The following is a 17,153-nucleotide window of genomic DNA, read 5'->3' on the forward strand; positions in this document are numbered from 1 at the left end:
GTATAGAATAATCGTTCGACTTTCAAGTTTGGTTTCTGTGGTTTTCTAATTAAAGAAAATGTCAAACTGTGTCTGCTGGGAGAGAAAGTACTGGGACCATTCAGCAGCACCATAATCTTCTGAAACGGCTCCATGTATTATCAGCAGCGTAAACCAGACCGTGTGCTGTAATTGCTCTTTAATAATTATCAGTATTATTCAATATGTAACTTTTATCTGTTGTGTAAAGGTGCCTTGAGTCAAAACCTAGTTCTAACATCCTTAAAGTGGTAGTTTTTATGATAACTCACATGGTGCATTTTCCTGAATGTTTTACCTGAGCTGTGCGGATGCGCAGAAAACCCGGGGCCAGGTAGTATTCCAGTAATTTGGGACTCTGTGGTGCATAATAAAGCTGCCCCCCCCCCCTCCCCCCATAGTGTGTGCTCATTCACAACTGGGGTCTAAAAGCACATTTTCGCCCAAGGGCTAGAGCAAATTTATCCACCCATTCGACATAAAATTACTGTATGCAGCCATAGTTGTACTTAATTAGTTATTACGCTCATATGAGTGAAATACTGCATAACATTTTAAGCTGATGATATGTTTTAACTGCCTAATCTGGTATCTTTGTTTTTGTGAGGGCAGACATATAATAAGAACAAAGCCTCATTAATAGGACACACTTGAATTTGTCTAATTTTTAAAAAAAGAAACAAATGAATCTCAGTAAATGTTTAATGTGGACAATATAGGTGTAATTTAGTTGTTTGTATGTTATACTTTAACACTCTATAAACCCATGTGTAATAATTTTTATGTAATTAACACTTTATTAATCCTAATTAGTGTATAACTAGGGTAACAATTAACTAACCAGGGACTGTAATATAAGATGTTATAAAACAGTAAATGGTTTGTAAATGCATTTGAGGCAAAAATTAATGTAATATTTCCACCTGAAATCTACTCAAGCACTATAAAACAACATGAAACTTACATGCTTATGCAGGGGTGGATCTACAGCCGGGTAAGGGAGGGCAACTGCCTTTGAACACCCACCCCCCTTCACCCAGAACTTTTCTAGTTCTGCCCCAGTGCTGATGCAAAGTATTCCCATTTTTAATAAACTACTAGAAAAAATTTGCATATTCACTTCACTGCTACAGCCTCATTCACTGCAGGTGCTTTCTGTAGCTTTTTGAAAACATCATGTGAAAAAGAACGTTTTCACATGACTCTTTTCAGAAAATATGAAGTACACCCTTACTGACCCCATTGAAATTCAGACGTAACGCAGCAGCCAGGTGCTGGTGATCAAATAAACCACATTAAAAGATCATCAGAAAGTGTAAGCACTTCTACTAAAACTGTAACAGTTTGCTGGTTCGGAGCATCCAGTTGTGCGCAAAGGTGTCACGTGTCAAATTTTTTCCCAAGGTCAGACCATGCAGTGCTCACATCTCAGATCCTACAGTCCTCAGTTCGCATGACAGGTAGAAAGCATCTTCTCTCTAAAAACAACATGTCAGCTTAGGTTACCAACGTTGCATCTAAACAAACCACAAGACTTCTGGAAGACCTGTGATTACCTTTGGACTGACAAGTGGAGGCCATCAGTCTGACAGCTAAAGTTTGGCTGAAACTGGGTCAATCAGCAGGACATTGATCCCATGTACAGCAGCAAATCTACAACAGAATGGCTGAAAAAGACAAGATTCAAAGTGCCAAAGTGGCCCAGTCAAGGTGCAGACATCAACCCCACTGAAACGCTGTGGTGGTATCTTAAGATAATTTTGCATAAACAAAAGCCCACAAACCTCAAGGAGCTTAAGTGCTGCAAAGAAGAGTGAGGCAAAATTCCTCCACAACAATATGCCAGACCGATAAACACATACAGAAAACAATTATATCAAGTCATTGCTGCTAAAAGTGGTTCTACAAGATACTGAGGTGTACTTAGTTTTTCACGGGACTGCAGAGAGTCCTGTGAAAACTTTCTTTTTCACGTGGCTGTATATGCCCTGTTCATGTCCTAATAGACAGAGGACATGCGCATGTGTCTCAGTTCACTATGATAGTGAGCCATTGTAAAAAAAAAGAAAGAAAAGAAAAACAAGGTCTTGCTCTTGAAGAGCACTAATGGATCAGAGCATCACTAATTTTATTATGTACACCATACAAAAAAGGACCATACAGTATAACAGGCAAGCTTCTATTTTAGGATGTCCGGTTATGGATCCCAGCTATAAAAGCAGGACAAATCTACATACTTATTTTTCATACTGACATTTTATTGATGTGAAGTATGTAACATATACCTCTGAAAACATTCTAAATGTAAACAAAAAACAGGAGTTTTGTTCAGGTGAGCTGCTGCTAAATGTTTTTCATCCATCCTATGTTTAAAAAATTTGTACAGTAATTTTTGGTAAGCCTATTTTGACCACCGATCTGACAAAAACAAGCATGAGGGCTTGTAAATTTCAGCATGAGTGATGTAAATGATCAGCATTTTCAAGAATTTCTTGGAAAATAAGGAATTGAAACATGAAACTGAACAGAAGTGTGCGTCAGTAATGACGACAGCTCTTATAAGTTTCCATAAAAGTCTGTGTGAAACGACATGAGTGTGTGACAGTGCCCATGTATGAATATCACTGGATGATGTAACGGTAAGGTTTGATTGTTAGCCTCCATAATTTGGTGGAAACAGAGCTGTTGTAGGATGTGACAGCTCCCCCCTCAGGACTGCATAGTCCACAGTGAAGCGACATGTTCACTTTGAGCTTAAGATTAATATGAAACTGTGTGATTATCTGATGAAACAAACGGTGATGAGCAAGCAGTAGTGGTAGTATGAACTCCCTGCCAGTTAAATCTTATTAATGATAGGATAGACAGAGTTATTTGACGATTTGACTCGTAAAGAGGTTTCAGATTGTGATGTGACAGCATGTTTTGTGCTGGACGGCTGATAGAGAAATGTGATGACCTTACTAATTGGAGCGTAGCCATAAGTGCAATGTGTTTCAACATCTCAACCCACAGAGAATATTGTGGCACCACTGATTACAGACTGTAACACAGAAATGTGTCTATTTTTCTCTATAATTTTCGATTTAGACACACATGCCGGCTGTATTTATGTATGTAAACAGCCTGTTTCCCCCTCTGTAATTACATCAGACATTGTTGCAGCACATATTTACTTCCACTTCCATTCCCCAGAGCAAGTAAAGCAAGTTTGAAGCATAAAGTAAAGTTGTGATGATTGAACAGAGAATGTGTGTAGTTAGCCATCCATCACACATAAATGCATTTCATCTTAGTGTGGAAAATATGATGGGTTAAGGTCCTTTAATGTATTACACAGAAAAATAAAACATTATATGTTACATTTAACTGGTCTAACTACGTAATAACTCCATTAAAACCCTATGAGGACAAATTACGCCACTATTAATCATTTTTATTGTTTATTGTTTGCTGTTAACTGAATGTATACCAATCAAGTACGTTTAATTTGACCAGATTCCATTAAAAGTAACATTTTACATTGTACTTCTGAAACAAATTTACATGGAAACTGTACATGTAATTCAATTAGTTCAAGTTTTTTTTAATTGCTGAATTTTTCTGAGTGTACCTTAACTTTTAAACTTGTGCTTTGCCTGAATTTCAACTTGGCTATGAGAATGCTCACTTTACAGAGCATGTGTTGCATACTTTGAACAACTGAATGTTGAACTGAATGTTTGTTGTGTTGCCGGAGAAGCTTTCATCAGGAAACAAACTAAAACGAGGAGCAGCTGAGTTATGTCAGCTTGTGCTGTCCACACTGTGTATATGTACATGTGGGTGTGTACCGGGAAGCAGCTAATGAAAGGCATTACAGCTGCACAGATTTATGATTGCATGTAGGTGTAGATTTTCATGGATCTACAGTGACACACTTCATAGTGTAGGGCTCAAAATCTGGCTTTTGCAAATCAAGCTTGATTTTATAAAAAGAAAATTCTGGCCTTGCACATTTTTTCTAGCTTTCTGTCTCCCTGTTTTTCCCCTTAACTGGAATTTAAAAAAAAAACCCCGACAAGTCTGCAAATTAAAAGCAGAAGGAAGAAGCTGCCGACAGCCCGGAACCCTTTTCTATGCAAGCTTCCACGGTGTGTTTGCGAGAGAGAAAAAAATCAATCAATGATAAAATAAAATTTGCAACATTCGTAACTTTTCCGTCTATCCCCTGATGGGGGGAAGCTTGCGTTCCTGGTTCGCTCTGCAGTTAGGAAGAACAGCCCCAGTTTTGCTGAATGGCCGCATTCAACTTTCAGAGCACTGACCAATAACTTTTCTTCCCTCTTTCACGCGTCAAACAGGCGCACCCACTGTGTAACCCCCTAACACTCTGCTCCGCGTTTAGTCTGGATGGAAAGAGTTGATGCAGACTAGTGGGAAGTTCAGAACAAGGCCCAGCATAACGGAGCTAAAAGGCTAAGACAGCGGGAGCTGTGACATTATCACCCGGGAGGAGCTGGTGTTTAGACCCAAACGCGGAGGGCTGCGCTCTTTGGTAAGCGATCCACCTTTAAATTCTAAAGGAAAAAACAAAACAAAAACCAAGTCTATGTTTCTTTTCTTTCCAGTGTGCCAATAGTGTGTATGTGGCACTAATTTTGTTAGAGACTGACGCTTCGTATTTGCAGGCTGGTTATTTTGTCCAGCTCATAAGTCGTAACGGTTTACTGGGATCGGTATTGAGATGAAGCAGGTTGGAGCTGTTTTGCAATCTGCTTTCAGTACTTTACTTAATCTTAATTCATACTGACCGCTCATTATTCTACTGTATTCTTAACTGAAATTAGTTTAGCATTGTTTGGTCTTCTAATTATGAAGGGTTGTACTTTTCTTCTTCTTAATGCAACTGATTTTACGCACAGCACTTTGCCCATATAATCACGGTCTTATTTTTTTTTTAAATATATTTCTTTTTAAATCAGTTACTCTAATACTTTCAATAAATTTACTAAAGGGCTACATCGAATACTCATATTTTTTCTAGTCCCAAAAAAGAAAAAATATGAGTATTTGCCTGTGCTTACTGATTCAGGGTTAATTTGCTGCCTTATTCTGACCTTGGTGATAATGCTAAGTAGCTTATATGTGCATGTCCCTGATAAAGTTGAAACATGGAATCATGAATTGTTCCCGAAACAGTGTATGTCAAACAGTATTGTTGCATTTTGTTTACAGTGAGTTACAAAGGATTCTTTCTGCCTGACGGGTGAAGCGTCTCACTGTCCAGTTGTTGATTTAAATGATGTTGACATAATGTTCCATGCTTTCTCATGACACACCCAGATCTAACTTCAACATAGGAACTAATTGACCGGAAAGGAGAGACAAGGCAGATATCTGGTTCTTCTATGATAACTTCCTGGCAAAGTCACAAAGAATTTGAGGTGAGAACATGTGTTGAAAGCTGAATGCTTTGCTTGCAGGTCAACTTACAGGAATTCATCCCATTATGATTTTTTTTCCCTCACAGATATATTCAGCAGACAAAGTTCCAGCCGTGCCATCCCTGCAGCCATGAATGATTCCACTGATGACTATAACTACACGTACAGTTACGACCTAGATTATGGTGACATTGACGATATTAGGGTTGAGCACAGTCAGACAGAACCTATGCACATTTTCTCTGTAGTTATCTACATAATCTCTTTCATGCTTGGTGTGATCGGCAATGGAGCTGTTATTTGGGTGATGGCATTTAAATGCAAAAAGAGAGTCAACAGCGTGTGGTTGCTCAATCTTGCCATAGCCGATTTTGTATTTGTGCTCTTCCTGCCGTTCTTCATTGATTACATTATGCGGGACTTCCACTGGGAGTTCGGTGTGGCTATGTGTAAGATTAACTCCTTTGTGTCTGTGATGAACATGTATGCCAGTGTGCTGTTTCTCACAGTGCTCAGTATAGATAGATACATTTCTGTCGTCCATCTTAACTGGTGTCAGAAGTATCGCACCGTAAACCGAGCTTGGTTCGCATGTGGTTGTATTTGGGGGCTAGCCGCCATCTTGAGCAGTCCCGCTCTAATCTTTCGTGACACGATGACCTTGGGCGACAAGGTGGTGTGCTTCAACAACTTCCACACACACGACCCTCATATAGCAGCCATGAGACACATCACGATAGTGATTATCCGCACCACTGTGGGCTTTCTTTTACCGCTGACTGCTATAAGCGTGACGGGTATACTTCTGATAGTGAAAATGAAACAATCTGGGAGTTCGGTTCAGTTGTCTAGCTTCTCCAAAACAGTCACTGCAGTAATCCTCGCCTTCTTTTTGTGCTGGATACCTTTTCATACTTTCAGCCTGATGGAGTTAACCATACATTCCTCACCTTACTTACACAATTTACTGAAAACTGGCTTTCCTCTCGCCACGAGCTTGGGCTTTTTTAACAGTTGTGTAAATCCCCTGCTGTACATGTTCCTGACTAAAAAAGTGCGCAATATCATCAAGCAAGCCTGTCTGGACATAACCAAGAATTCACTTAGAGAGTTCAGCCAGTCGATCTCTGTCACTGAGATCGAATCTGTGGCAGGAGTTTATGAGAATGGTGTTCACGGTGAGCACGTGGCATCATCAACAATCTGATTGTTACTATCCCCAGACTTGTGAAGCTCTCCATTTAAAAAAAGAAGAAGTGGTTAAGTATTACTTTAGCATAAATGTAGAGGGTTATTAGAGTTGTTAAGATTTTTCCTATGTTTTATTTGGGCAGAGTCACGCCAACTTCAACTGACAATTACTCTTCATGGATAATGGAAAATGGAACATAAACACAGATTCAATATCTTTCCATCTACTTTGCATAAACCTAGTTATCTGCAGAGAAACTGGCTAGATGAAATCAAAACCATTAAGCTGATCAACAGAAAATCTATCTGCAATTATTTTAGTTTCTAATCATTCAAATAAATTGCAAAACAAACACACCAGGAAGTCCCTGCTTGAAGATTTTAATGGTCATGCACGAGTTACCGACTGGTAAAACGTCTGCTTGATGGTTGGACTGCTCCTTACAATAATCAAGTAATTTCAACATGCCTCCTTGGCCAGTGGAAAACGGTGATGGATGACTGCTATTAATATTTTACAACATAAATCATGAAATATTAGACCTTGCAACTATGACTACACATATTTATGTGACATTTAGCCACTTTGTCTGTATTTCAAACTTTTCAATCAAGCCATCTTGTAAGTACTGCTTTGGTTCTTATGGATGACAAAAATAGTCCTTTTTGACTGTAGTCTCCTTTGCAACATAGCATTATTTTTGGTTTTATATTGCCATATGAGCTGCTAGAATAATGTATTAATGTATCTTACGGATGTTTATGCTGGTTAAAAACTGTATGAACATGTTTATTCTAATATATTTTAAAGATATATATCTTAATAAATCTGTTCTTCTGAACCTGACTGTGCTTTAGTGTCTTATTTTATGTGATTTGATAAGAACTAAGAGAAGAATTTGATGTTTTATGTAGACTCAGACAAGATTTCCTGCAGTCCTACATAGTTTGCACGCCATCAACAAAGGTCCAGACATGCATTCACTATTCATTTCCCCGAGGGTCTGCTTACAAATTCAGCCATTCCTGTTTTTTCTTCTTTCTTTTTTTTTCCATTTAGGGTGAACCCTGATTTGTAAGTATTACATCACTGTCACCACCCTGACTGGAAGGATGCTGTTTTATATCTGTGGGAATATATGGACAGGAAGCTAACAATTCTTTCAATCTTTTCCAATCGATTTCACTTCAATTGCAGACGACCTTTGACCCCACAGATACTTTCTTTTCTCTACATAAATGTGCTTATCCAGGTGTATGTATAATACTGAGACTAGACTTTAGGGGTTGGTTAGGGAGGGAAAAAAGACTGTTATTGTCACTGAGCCACATCAGAGACAAACAGCTGTAGATAAGATGGATATCTGCTAAGGAGAGGTTTACATCACTTCGTACTGTTGTTGAATTTTTATACTATTATCTCAGACACTGTTTAGTGGCCCTGCTGTTTGGATTACAGGATTACTTAATCCGTGACGCAGCAGAATGGACGGTGCGCAATCTGCGGCGCAGGCGGTCTCCTGAGGACAGACATAGACAAGGTAAGTAACCGGTCACAACAAACAATTTTTAAAAAATGATTCATTAGCATTGAATACAGTGACATTATTAGCTTGCAGGGCTTTAGTTTGCGGTTGTTACGTTTACGTGTTTGTAGCGGACCGCGTGACGTCTGATTGAATGCAACAATCAGCTGCACATTAATTTAATTTAACGTCACAAAAATGTTAAAATAACGCCTCGCGCGGCATCACTGTCTAATAATACGAGGCTAAGTTTCACGAGCTAACACCGTTATTATTGTTAGCCTGGGAGACATTTAGCCAGCGCAACGTTAACTGTAATTAGTGCCGCATTTCGAAACATTTCCAACATTTTCTGGGCTTCCGGAATATTAAGCGTTGTAATTTAGTCTCTATTCGTGTTGTTTTCAAATGTGACGCACCAGCTAGCTAGCTTACTTCTGTTTTTGTTTTGGAAGCTGCATGAGTGCTAATTTAGCAGCGGTTTATAGGTCAGACATCCGCATTACACATCTAAAAGCGTTGCGGTAACCTGTGAAGCCTTTCAGTGGAGCTAACAGTACACCTTACACCTGATGTCGTGATTCTGCCTCTCCTCCAGCATGTTGCGTTTGCCTGTTGCGACCCGCAGTCTCTTTCCAGCAGCTATTAGCAAAGGAGGCACGGCTGTGACTCACAATGGTAACATTTTTTTTTAAATTCTTTTATTTTTTATGAGGTTTAAGGACATCATTGTATTTGTATCGCTTCATAGTTAAACTATTTGTCAGTCATCTCAAAGAACTAAATGTTTTAATGCTTGCCACCCTTGTTACTTTCGCCATTAATGGATTATAGGCTGGATTATAGAGCTCCCAGGTACCACATTTGGTGCCGGGCTGTTGTTGGCACAGTTTAACCAAAGACTGTCATAATGAATTTGTTGTAGCACGAAATGATACATATATTAAATGATGCAATGTGTATATTATGGGAATTGGGAATAATGTATTATATGGGAATATTGTGCAGTAAAATGTTCTGTGTGTGCCCGAAGTTCGCCCTGCATCCACTGCAACAGCAGCAGCAGCCAGTAACCTCCTGGAGGTGTTTGTGGATGGGAAGCCTGTTATGGTGGAGCCAGGAACAACTGTGTTGCAGGTAATGGCTAAACTTTAAGATATGCAATGCCGTGAAAACGTATTGCATATTTTTCACACTTACATGTTTCATATTGTCCAACAATTTTTAATAGACAAAGGTAACCTGAGTAAATAGAAAATGCAGTGTTTAATTGTCACTCACATTTATCAAGCTGTTAATTCATAAATTAACTGTAATTAACCACATGTTTTGGAAAACTGAGCTCAGTTTCTTTAGCCACACCCAGGCCTGATGACTGTAAGACTTGTTTAGTCAAAGAATCACTTAAATAGACAAAGTACAGCAGGCTTAAGGATCTCAAAATGCAACACATCATACTACATCTCAATAAACAGCTGAGAAACAAAATTAGGTTCTAGGTTCTAGGTTCTTTATTATTTGTCACATGCATAGTTATACAAGTATAACACACAGTGAAATGTAGCCTGACACGCTCCTCGACATGTGCAAAAATTGGGGGGGGGGGGGGGGGGGGGGGTGTAGAGGAAGAACATTATATATATATATATATATATATATATATATATATATATATATATATATATATATATATTAGTATATACACTGGGTGAATGTGCAGTAGTAGCAGCAAGCAGGTGAATTCTGTACATTAATATGAATAGATATCTGACTAACAATTACTGACATCAATCAGTCTGGAAAGTGTTACAAAGCCTTTCCCTCATATTACGTTTGCCAAAAAAATATCTTGATGATCCCCAAGATCATGCATCCTATTACATCTGCTGTAAAAATAATAGCACTTTTTAAAAAAAAGAACATCACACTGGCATTTAGACATGGTAGTGGTAGTGTCCTGGTTTGGGGCTGCTTTGCTGTTTCACAATCTGGACGACTTGCTGTCATTGATGGAAGCATGAATTCTGCTCTCTACCAGAACATCTTGAGGAGAATGTCCAGTCATCACATTGTACTCTGAGGTTCATGCACACTTGGGTTATACAACAGGACAAACCTTCAATCCACTGTTGTGTGGCTGAAAAACAGAACAAAATGAAGTTTTTGAAGTGGCCAAGTCAAAAGTCTTGCTTTAAATCTGATAGAAATGCTTTGGCATGGTTTCCCTCCAACGTGGCTGAATAAAAACAATTCCGCTAAGAAGAGTGGGCCAAAATTCCTCCACAGTGATGTGAGAGACTCATTGCTAGTTATTACAAATGCTTGCTGCGAAAGGTGACGTAACCGATAGAGAGCTTTTGCCCCTTGATAAATGAAATGATCAACTGGAGAATACATTTTCTTTTTACTCGGGTCATCTTTGTCTAATATTAAAATTTGAAACATACAAGTGTGACAAATATGCAAAAAAATCAGGAAAGTGGCAGATACTTTTTCACAGCACTGTACGAGTATTCAGTATAACCCTGCAGTTGTTTTCTGTCACAGGCATGTGAGAAGGCAGGCATGCAGATTCCCCGCTTCTGCTACCACGAGCGCTTGTCAGTTGCTGGAAACTGCCGCATGTGTCTTGTGGAGATAGAAAAAGTTCCTAAGGTACTTTTTTTTTATGATTCCTGTGTGCTACGTTTCAACTCTAGAAAGCCACAAATGTCTCTTTGTGTTTTGTTTCTCTGCCCAGTCTTGCAGAGATAAAAGTATGCCTACTTTAATTATCATGTCATCTTTTTTCATTTATTATCTAGCCGGTGGCAGCTTGTGCTATGCCTGTCATAAAAGGCTGGAACATTTTAACCAATTCTGACAAGACACGGAGGGCCAGGTACCTTCAACCTGTTAATTAAACGTCACTTATCTGTTTTGTAAAGTTTACGGTGAAATTTGGTCACTTTTATTTGTTGTTCTTTAACTTGGTTTGTTGGGATTCTCCCACATGAAAGTAATCTTTTATTAAAAATTTCACAGAGAGGGGGTGATGGAGTTCCTACTGGCTAACCACCCATTAGATTGTCCTATTTGTGATCAAGGAGGTGAATGTGACCTACAGGTAAATTATAGATGATCACCACCACTCTAGATCTGCTCATTATAGTCTTTATTATGTGTAAAACAGATATTATGGGGTTTTGAATTTAGAAATTATTGATTAATTACTAAAACTGAGTGAAATCTCGTGTAAAGGATCAGTCCATGCAGTTTGGCAGCGACAGAAGCCGCTTCACAGAGGGCAAAAGAGCCGTGGAAGATAAAAACATTGGCCCCCTCATCAAAACTATTATGACTCGCTGTATTCAGTGCACTCGTTGTGTGCGGTGAGTCATGCTTTAATATTTAAACAAGTCGAGTTGCCGTGTTCATGTGAAATATTAAAATGCATATATTCTTTTCCTCTTTTAGCTTTGCCAGTGAGATTGCAGGCGTGGAAGAGCTGGGCACCACTGGCAGAGGCAACGATCTGCAGATTGGGACTTACGTGGAAAAGATGTTCATGTCGGAATTATCTGGGAATATTATTGATATATGCCCAGTGGGAGCCCTGACCTCTAAACCGTATGCTTTCACTGCCCGCCCATGGGAGACCAGGTTTTTAGATTATGCTCTACATCTTGTGTAGCTATTTAGGGTTTCAACTAATTATTTTGAGACTTATGTATTCTCTCTTTTTTTGTTGTTGTTGGTTGTTTTTGGTTTTTTTGCAGGAAGACTGAATCGATTGACGTACTTGATGCTGTGGGTAGTAACATCGTGGTGAGCACTCGCGGCGGCGAGGTGATGAGGATTCTGCCTCGCCTTCATGAAGATATTAACGAGGAATGGATCTCAGACAAAACCAGGTTCATTTCACATCACCCAAACTTTGCATCATAGACATAGACTTGTGCTTGGTGTTTACATTATTGCTGAACTGCTTTTTGCTCGAACTTGGCAGGTTTGCTTATGATGGGCTTAAGAGACAGAGGCTTACTCAGCCAATGGTGAAAAATGAGTCTGGGCAGTTGGTTCCCACATCCTGGGAAGACGCGCTGACTCGAGTTGCTGGAGCAGTACGAAATTCTTAATTGAATTACAGTAACTAAGCTCATCAAAACATTGGATAGCAATTTAAAACACTGATTCAGAATACCTGAATACCAACCGTTTTTGTTTGACAGTTGCAAGGAGTTGAAGGAAAGGACATTGCTGCCATTGCTGGAGGTTTGGTCGATGCGGAGGCTCTCATTTCCCTGAAAGACTTGCTGAACCATTTGAATAGTGACAACCTGTGCACTGAGGAGACGTTCCCCATGGCTGGAGCAGGGTAAAAAGAATACCAGAAATGAAAATTGAAGCCATTGATGCACACACGTCCAACTCTTTTACTAACTGACTTTTCTAGATCTGACCTGCGTTCAAACTATCTTCTGAACACTGGAATTGCCGGGATTGAAGAAGCTGACCTGCTACTTTTAGTTGGAACTAACCCACGGTATGAGGCTCCATTGTTTAATGCACGGGTCAGAAAGGGGTAAGTAAATCATGGCTGTTTAACAATGGAAACTGTAAATCTGACAACATAAGTCTGTTCTTCTGTGTAAACATTGGTGTCTCTGCTATAGCTGGCTGCACAATGAGTTACATGTGGCTCTGGTGGGAAAGGAGGTGGACCTTAGTTACACATATGAGCATCTTGGTGAATCAGCCAAGATCCTTGAAGAAATTGCTTCAGGAACTCACCCATTCTTCCAGGTAACACTGACCTTTCTTTTCTTTGAATGTTATCAATCAACTTGAATGTCTCTCACTAATTTTGTGTGTTTTATTCTCTGTTGCAGGTCATGGCCAAAGCAAAGCATCCTGCTGTTGTAGTTGGCAGCGGTTGCCTGCAGAGAGAGGATGGGGCTGCGATAATGGCTGCTGTGTCAACCATTGCTCACAATGCTCGCGTCAGCAGTGGAGTGGAGGAAACCTGGAAGGTTCTCAATGTGCTTCACAGGTCAAATGCTTGTAAAAATTATTAGTAAAGTTTTTAATAACAATACCATGTTGAAAAGGAATTTTTACTGTAGTGAGTGTAACCTTTGTCCTCATCTTATCAGGATTGCCAGTCAAGTAGCTGCACTTGATCTGGGGTACAAGCCAGGAGTGGATGCTATCAGGAAGAACCCACCCAAAGTTCTGTTCCTACTTGGAGCTGATGCTGGCTCCATCACTCGCCAAGATCTCCCTAAGAATAGCTTGATAATTTATCAAGGTCAGCTTTTTGCAAAACCTTAAAATTCCGGGTCACTGTGGAGTCATGCAAACACCGGCACAGAAAAGCAAAAATTGAACCCATGACCTTTTCTCACTGTGTAGGTGTTTTTCTCACGACATAATCTGCCATGTTCCCACAGTTCAAAGGCATGCATATCAGGTTACTCTGTGATTTAAAGTTTGCCCTTGCTGTCAATGTAAGCGTAAATGGTTGTGGGTTTTTCTGTGTTAGTCTTGTGATAGACTGGCAAACTCTCCAGGGTGCACCTTGCCTCTCGCACCATGGCAGCTGGGATAAGCGCCAGCCCCACCACAACTCTGGATTGGATAAGGGTTAAGAAAATAGGTGGATGTATGAATAAAGAAAAAGTTTTTCTTTATTTACAGGTGTGACAGAAAACTAAATTATTTAAAGACATTTAAATGGCTTAAGTGCCCAAATGGTATCTCTACAACATCCTTCACTCTTTATCTACCCCTCATATTTTTCATATGTTGCTAGAAAAATGGGAATTGGGTGCAAAAATGCATGGATATGCAGTATTTAAGGGAAACAATATGACCAACTTTATTCTTCCACACAGCCTGAACTCTCTTAGGCAAGCTTTCTTGTAATTTCTTCAGGTATAGTTCAGGAATCGTTCTCCAGGCTTCTTGAAGGATAATTCAAACCTCTTTTTTTGGCTGTCGGCTGTAATTTGACATACCTTTGCCTCTTCTTCCAGTTTCCCTTCCTTAAAAATGACAGTCAGCCTTCCACAGAGACCATTTCTGGTGAGGCTTGAATCAGAAGGCCTGGAGAACTGTTGCTCAATTCCACGTTAAAAATGACAAGAAAGTCTGTTTAACTAGAAGCAGTTCAAGACTTGCACAATCAAATGAGGGCACGTTTGGAAAAATAGTGGTAACCATTCCCTTAGGGACTTGAAGAATACATGTTGAGGAACAATAAGTTTGTTTTTACTTAATTCCAGTTTTCTGTTTCGTAATGCCCAGGTCACCATGGCGATGTCAGTGCACCAATGGCTGATATCATCCTTCCCGGAGCTGCATACACTGAGAAATGTGGCACGTATGTGAACACTGAAGGTCGTGCCCAGCAGACCAAGGTGGCAGTGACTCCTCCAGGCGCAGCCAGAGAGGACTGGAAGATCATCAGAGTCTTATCTGAGGTGAACCAGAGCACAGCATAAACATGCGAGGCTCAGGGAAATAAAATGTGACTAAATGCTCTGTGTTGTTTTCATACGCTTTTAAGCTTGCTGGAGTGACTCTGCCGTATGACACTCTGGATGAAGTGCGTGATAGGCTGGCAGAGGTTTCCCCAAATCTCGTGCGATATGATGACGTAGAGGAGGCCAACTATTTTAAGCAGGCTAATGAGCTATCTAAGGTCAGCTGTTATCTTCTTCTAGCATTTCTATTTTTAGGTGATCATAGAGGGGGAGGAAATGTAAAGCTGGATTTAAATGTTGGTTTGTACAGTTAATTTATCTCTGTTTATGTCACACTGTTCTGCATGATATCTGGCTTATCTATTGCAGGCAGTGAACCAGACTCTCCTTACTGAACCTTTAGTTCCTCCACAGCTTACTGTGAAGGACTTTTATATGACAGGTGGGTCACGAGTAATCCAGTTGAGCAGTGTATGTCTTTTTTTCTTTTCTTTTTTTTTCCTCTGGCTAATGCAGGTCTAATCTTGTTTTCATTCCAAAGTGCTCTAAGTGTATCAAGTACATCAGTTAATTAGAACAATGTTTGTTTTCTTTTCATAGAGAGAAAATAATGTAGTAATACTAATGCCTGTCTTTCAAAGCATAAGGAGGGACATTTAGGCACTGTGTTCCTGCTGAAGTGATCAGTGAAGTTACAAGAATTTGATAAATACAAATAGATATTAGATAAAGCCAAACATTTCCTCATAACAGTGTTATTAATCCCAGATAAATGGAAAATATAAAGTTGAGCGAAAAGCTACTGTATTTGTTGCTGTGCTAATATAGAGAGGATTTTAATCTGCAGTTAAAGATGGCAAAACTACTGAATGTATAGCCTAGGAAATGTAAACAGATTAAAAAAAAATTATGGTTGTGTTTTCATGTAACATACATTCAAAATCAATGATGTATATTGAATATAGTGATTTGGTTTTATTAAGTTATTCATGTTGATACAGGAATATCCTTGAAATGTCCCTTTTTTTATAGTTTTGAATTAGTGACATTATCCTAGATTGAAATAAATACTCATTTTATTATTATCATTATTATTATTATTACGTATATGGTTAGAGGAAACGGAACCCTGCTGACAATTTTGATTTTTTTCAGAGCATTGCAATCGGGCTGTTGTTAATTTGCAAAAGGCATAAGGAGGAATTAAAATCAGCAATTTACATTACTTTTCATTGCAGATAGAACATCTAAAGTAAATAAATAAATAACAATAGCCAATTTAACCAAATAAATAAATCAGTAGTAATGAGGAGCTGCTAGTAACTCTGTGTGTGTGTGCGCAGTGATTTTATTGTTTGAAAAAAATTATAAATGTACTTTCTGTAATGTATAGTTACCTTTCCAAGCTGTCTGCTTATAGCCAAGTTTATACAAAAATAATCTGCTGTGATTACAAATTTGTAATTTACAGCAGGTTTTAATTTTAGATTCTAATTTGACACTTTTGTTTAAATATTTTTGATATTTTAGCATTAAAATTGTAAGTTATAATTCACTACATTATGTAGTAATGGTCTTTTTACCATTATACATTTATACATGGTCTAATCTCAATGGTCTCTGTGTGTGTGTGTGTGTGTGTGTGTGTGTGTGTGTGTGTGTGTGTGTGTGTGTGTGTGTGTGTGTGTGTGTGTGTGTGTGTGAGTGATATAAATTTTGGCCGGTAATTTGAGGGTACATTTAAGAATTCAATCTTTACCCACAGATCCAATAAGCAGAGCCTCCCAAACCATGGCGAAGTGTGTGAAAGCCGTCACAGAGGGGGCACAAGCTGTGGATGAACCAGCCATATGCTAAAGCACAAATGGATAGCCATCCAGTTCCTAGACGATACGCACAACTCCTTTATTTGCACTTTCCTAGAAATGTATTTGCACTTGTTTTGACTTGGATATTCTACTATAGAGTAAGTTTCATAATGTGAGCAAACATACCTGCAGAAATGTGTCTTAAGTGATGTAGGCTGAGTGAAAATGTCATCTTAGATCTGCCAAGTATTCAAAGATGCACACCTCACAGTTTGTTTTTTTTCCCTTCATCAGTGCTCACATTTTTGTAGGTGTGACCAAAGATTAAAAAATCTTTGTTTGTCTTTCTGTAAAACTGACAATATATTTTCCTAGACATATTTAAAATAAATAGTATTTAAAAAGTGTAGCTCTTTGTAAATGTGATATATATTAATAAACCAATCACCTTTAGCAAGTCTAACCCTCCATTCAAGATTGTGCCATTTTGTTTAAAAGGAAAAAAAAAATGTGTTGATGCAGTAAATTTCCACTTTTCCTGTGTGAAATGACTTCCACCTGAACTTTTCTATTCACCGGCTGTGGTATTTTTATTGGCACGTGGTCCATCATTACTGAACAAGCCGGCAACACTGTGGCAGCAGAGCTGATAACTCATTCATATGGAGGATGATAGTCGTGGTCCAGGTGGATTTCACTAACAATTTGCTGGACACC

At 39.0% G+C, this 17,153-nt stretch overlaps 2 protein-coding genes across 3 annotated transcripts; both read left to right on the forward strand.

Annotated features, from left to right (window-relative positions):
• The first annotated feature begins 4,281 nt into the window (after window positions 1-4,281).
• cmklr2 (chemerin chemokine-like receptor 2) lies at window positions 4,282-7,483 on the forward strand. The gene is made up of 3 exons (XM_080903163.1): window positions 4,282-4,555; window positions 5,344-5,444; window positions 5,531-7,483. Exon 3 carries the CDS (start codon window positions 5,575-5,577, stop codon window positions 6,649-6,651), a length of 1,077 nt encoding a protein of 358 aa, XP_080759289.1. The 5' UTR covers window positions 4,282-4,555; window positions 5,344-5,444; window positions 5,531-5,574; the 3' UTR covers window positions 6,652-7,483.
• A 223-nt stretch (window positions 7,484-7,706) lies between these two features.
• LOC308409666 (NADH-ubiquinone oxidoreductase 75 kDa subunit, mitochondrial-like) lies at window positions 7,707-17,148 on the forward strand. 2 transcript variants are annotated; one of them, XM_080902583.1, is made up of 19 exons: window positions 7,707-8,176; window positions 8,760-8,839; window positions 9,195-9,298; window positions 10,709-10,816; window positions 10,966-11,042; window positions 11,186-11,267; window positions 11,402-11,532; window positions 11,618-11,803; window positions 11,920-12,054; window positions 12,150-12,264; window positions 12,373-12,518; window positions 12,597-12,686; window positions 12,817-12,946; window positions 13,033-13,193; window positions 13,297-13,451; window positions 14,450-14,625; window positions 14,712-14,846; window positions 14,998-15,070; window positions 16,394-17,148. In XM_080902583.1, exons 2-19 carry the CDS (start codon window positions 8,761-8,763, stop codon window positions 16,483-16,485), a joined length of 2,175 nt encoding a protein of 724 aa, XP_080758709.1. In that variant the 5' UTR covers window positions 7,707-8,176; window position 8,760; the 3' UTR covers window positions 16,486-17,148. The 2 variants fall into 2 exon arrangements, with proteins under 2 accessions (XP_080758709.1, XP_080758708.1); XM_080902582.1 differs by having other exon boundaries at window positions 7,709-8,176; window positions 12,597-12,725.
• Window positions 17,149-17,153: the final 5 nt, after the last annotated feature.

The sequence above is a fragment of the Rhamphochromis sp. 'chilingali' genome (assembly GCF_963969265.1).
Source record: "Rhamphochromis sp. 'chilingali' genome assembly, chromosome: 14".
In the NCBI taxonomy this organism is placed as follows: Eukaryota; Metazoa; Chordata; class Actinopteri; order Cichliformes; family Cichlidae; genus Rhamphochromis; species Rhamphochromis sp. 'chilingali'.

What these genes read in the sequence shown, in the direction of transcription:
- cmklr2 (XM_080903163.1), top strand. Translation starts at nt 5,575, where the DNA reads ATGAATGATTCCACTGATGACTATAACTACACGTACAGTTACGACCTA.
- LOC308409666 (XM_080902582.1), top strand. Translation starts at nt 8,761, where the DNA reads ATGTTGCGTTTGCCTGTTGCGACCCGCAGTCTCTTTCCAGCAGCTATT. An exon ending in CAGGAACAACTGTGTTGCAG is followed by an intron (nt 9,299 to 10,708) that starts GTAATGGCTAAA and finishes TTTCTGTCACAG; the next exon opens with GCATGTGAGAAGGCAGGCAT. An exon ending in GACAAGACACGGAGGGCCAG is followed by an intron (nt 11,043 to 11,185) that starts GTACCTTCAACC and finishes AAAATTTCACAG; the next exon opens with AGAGGGGGTGATGGAGTTCC.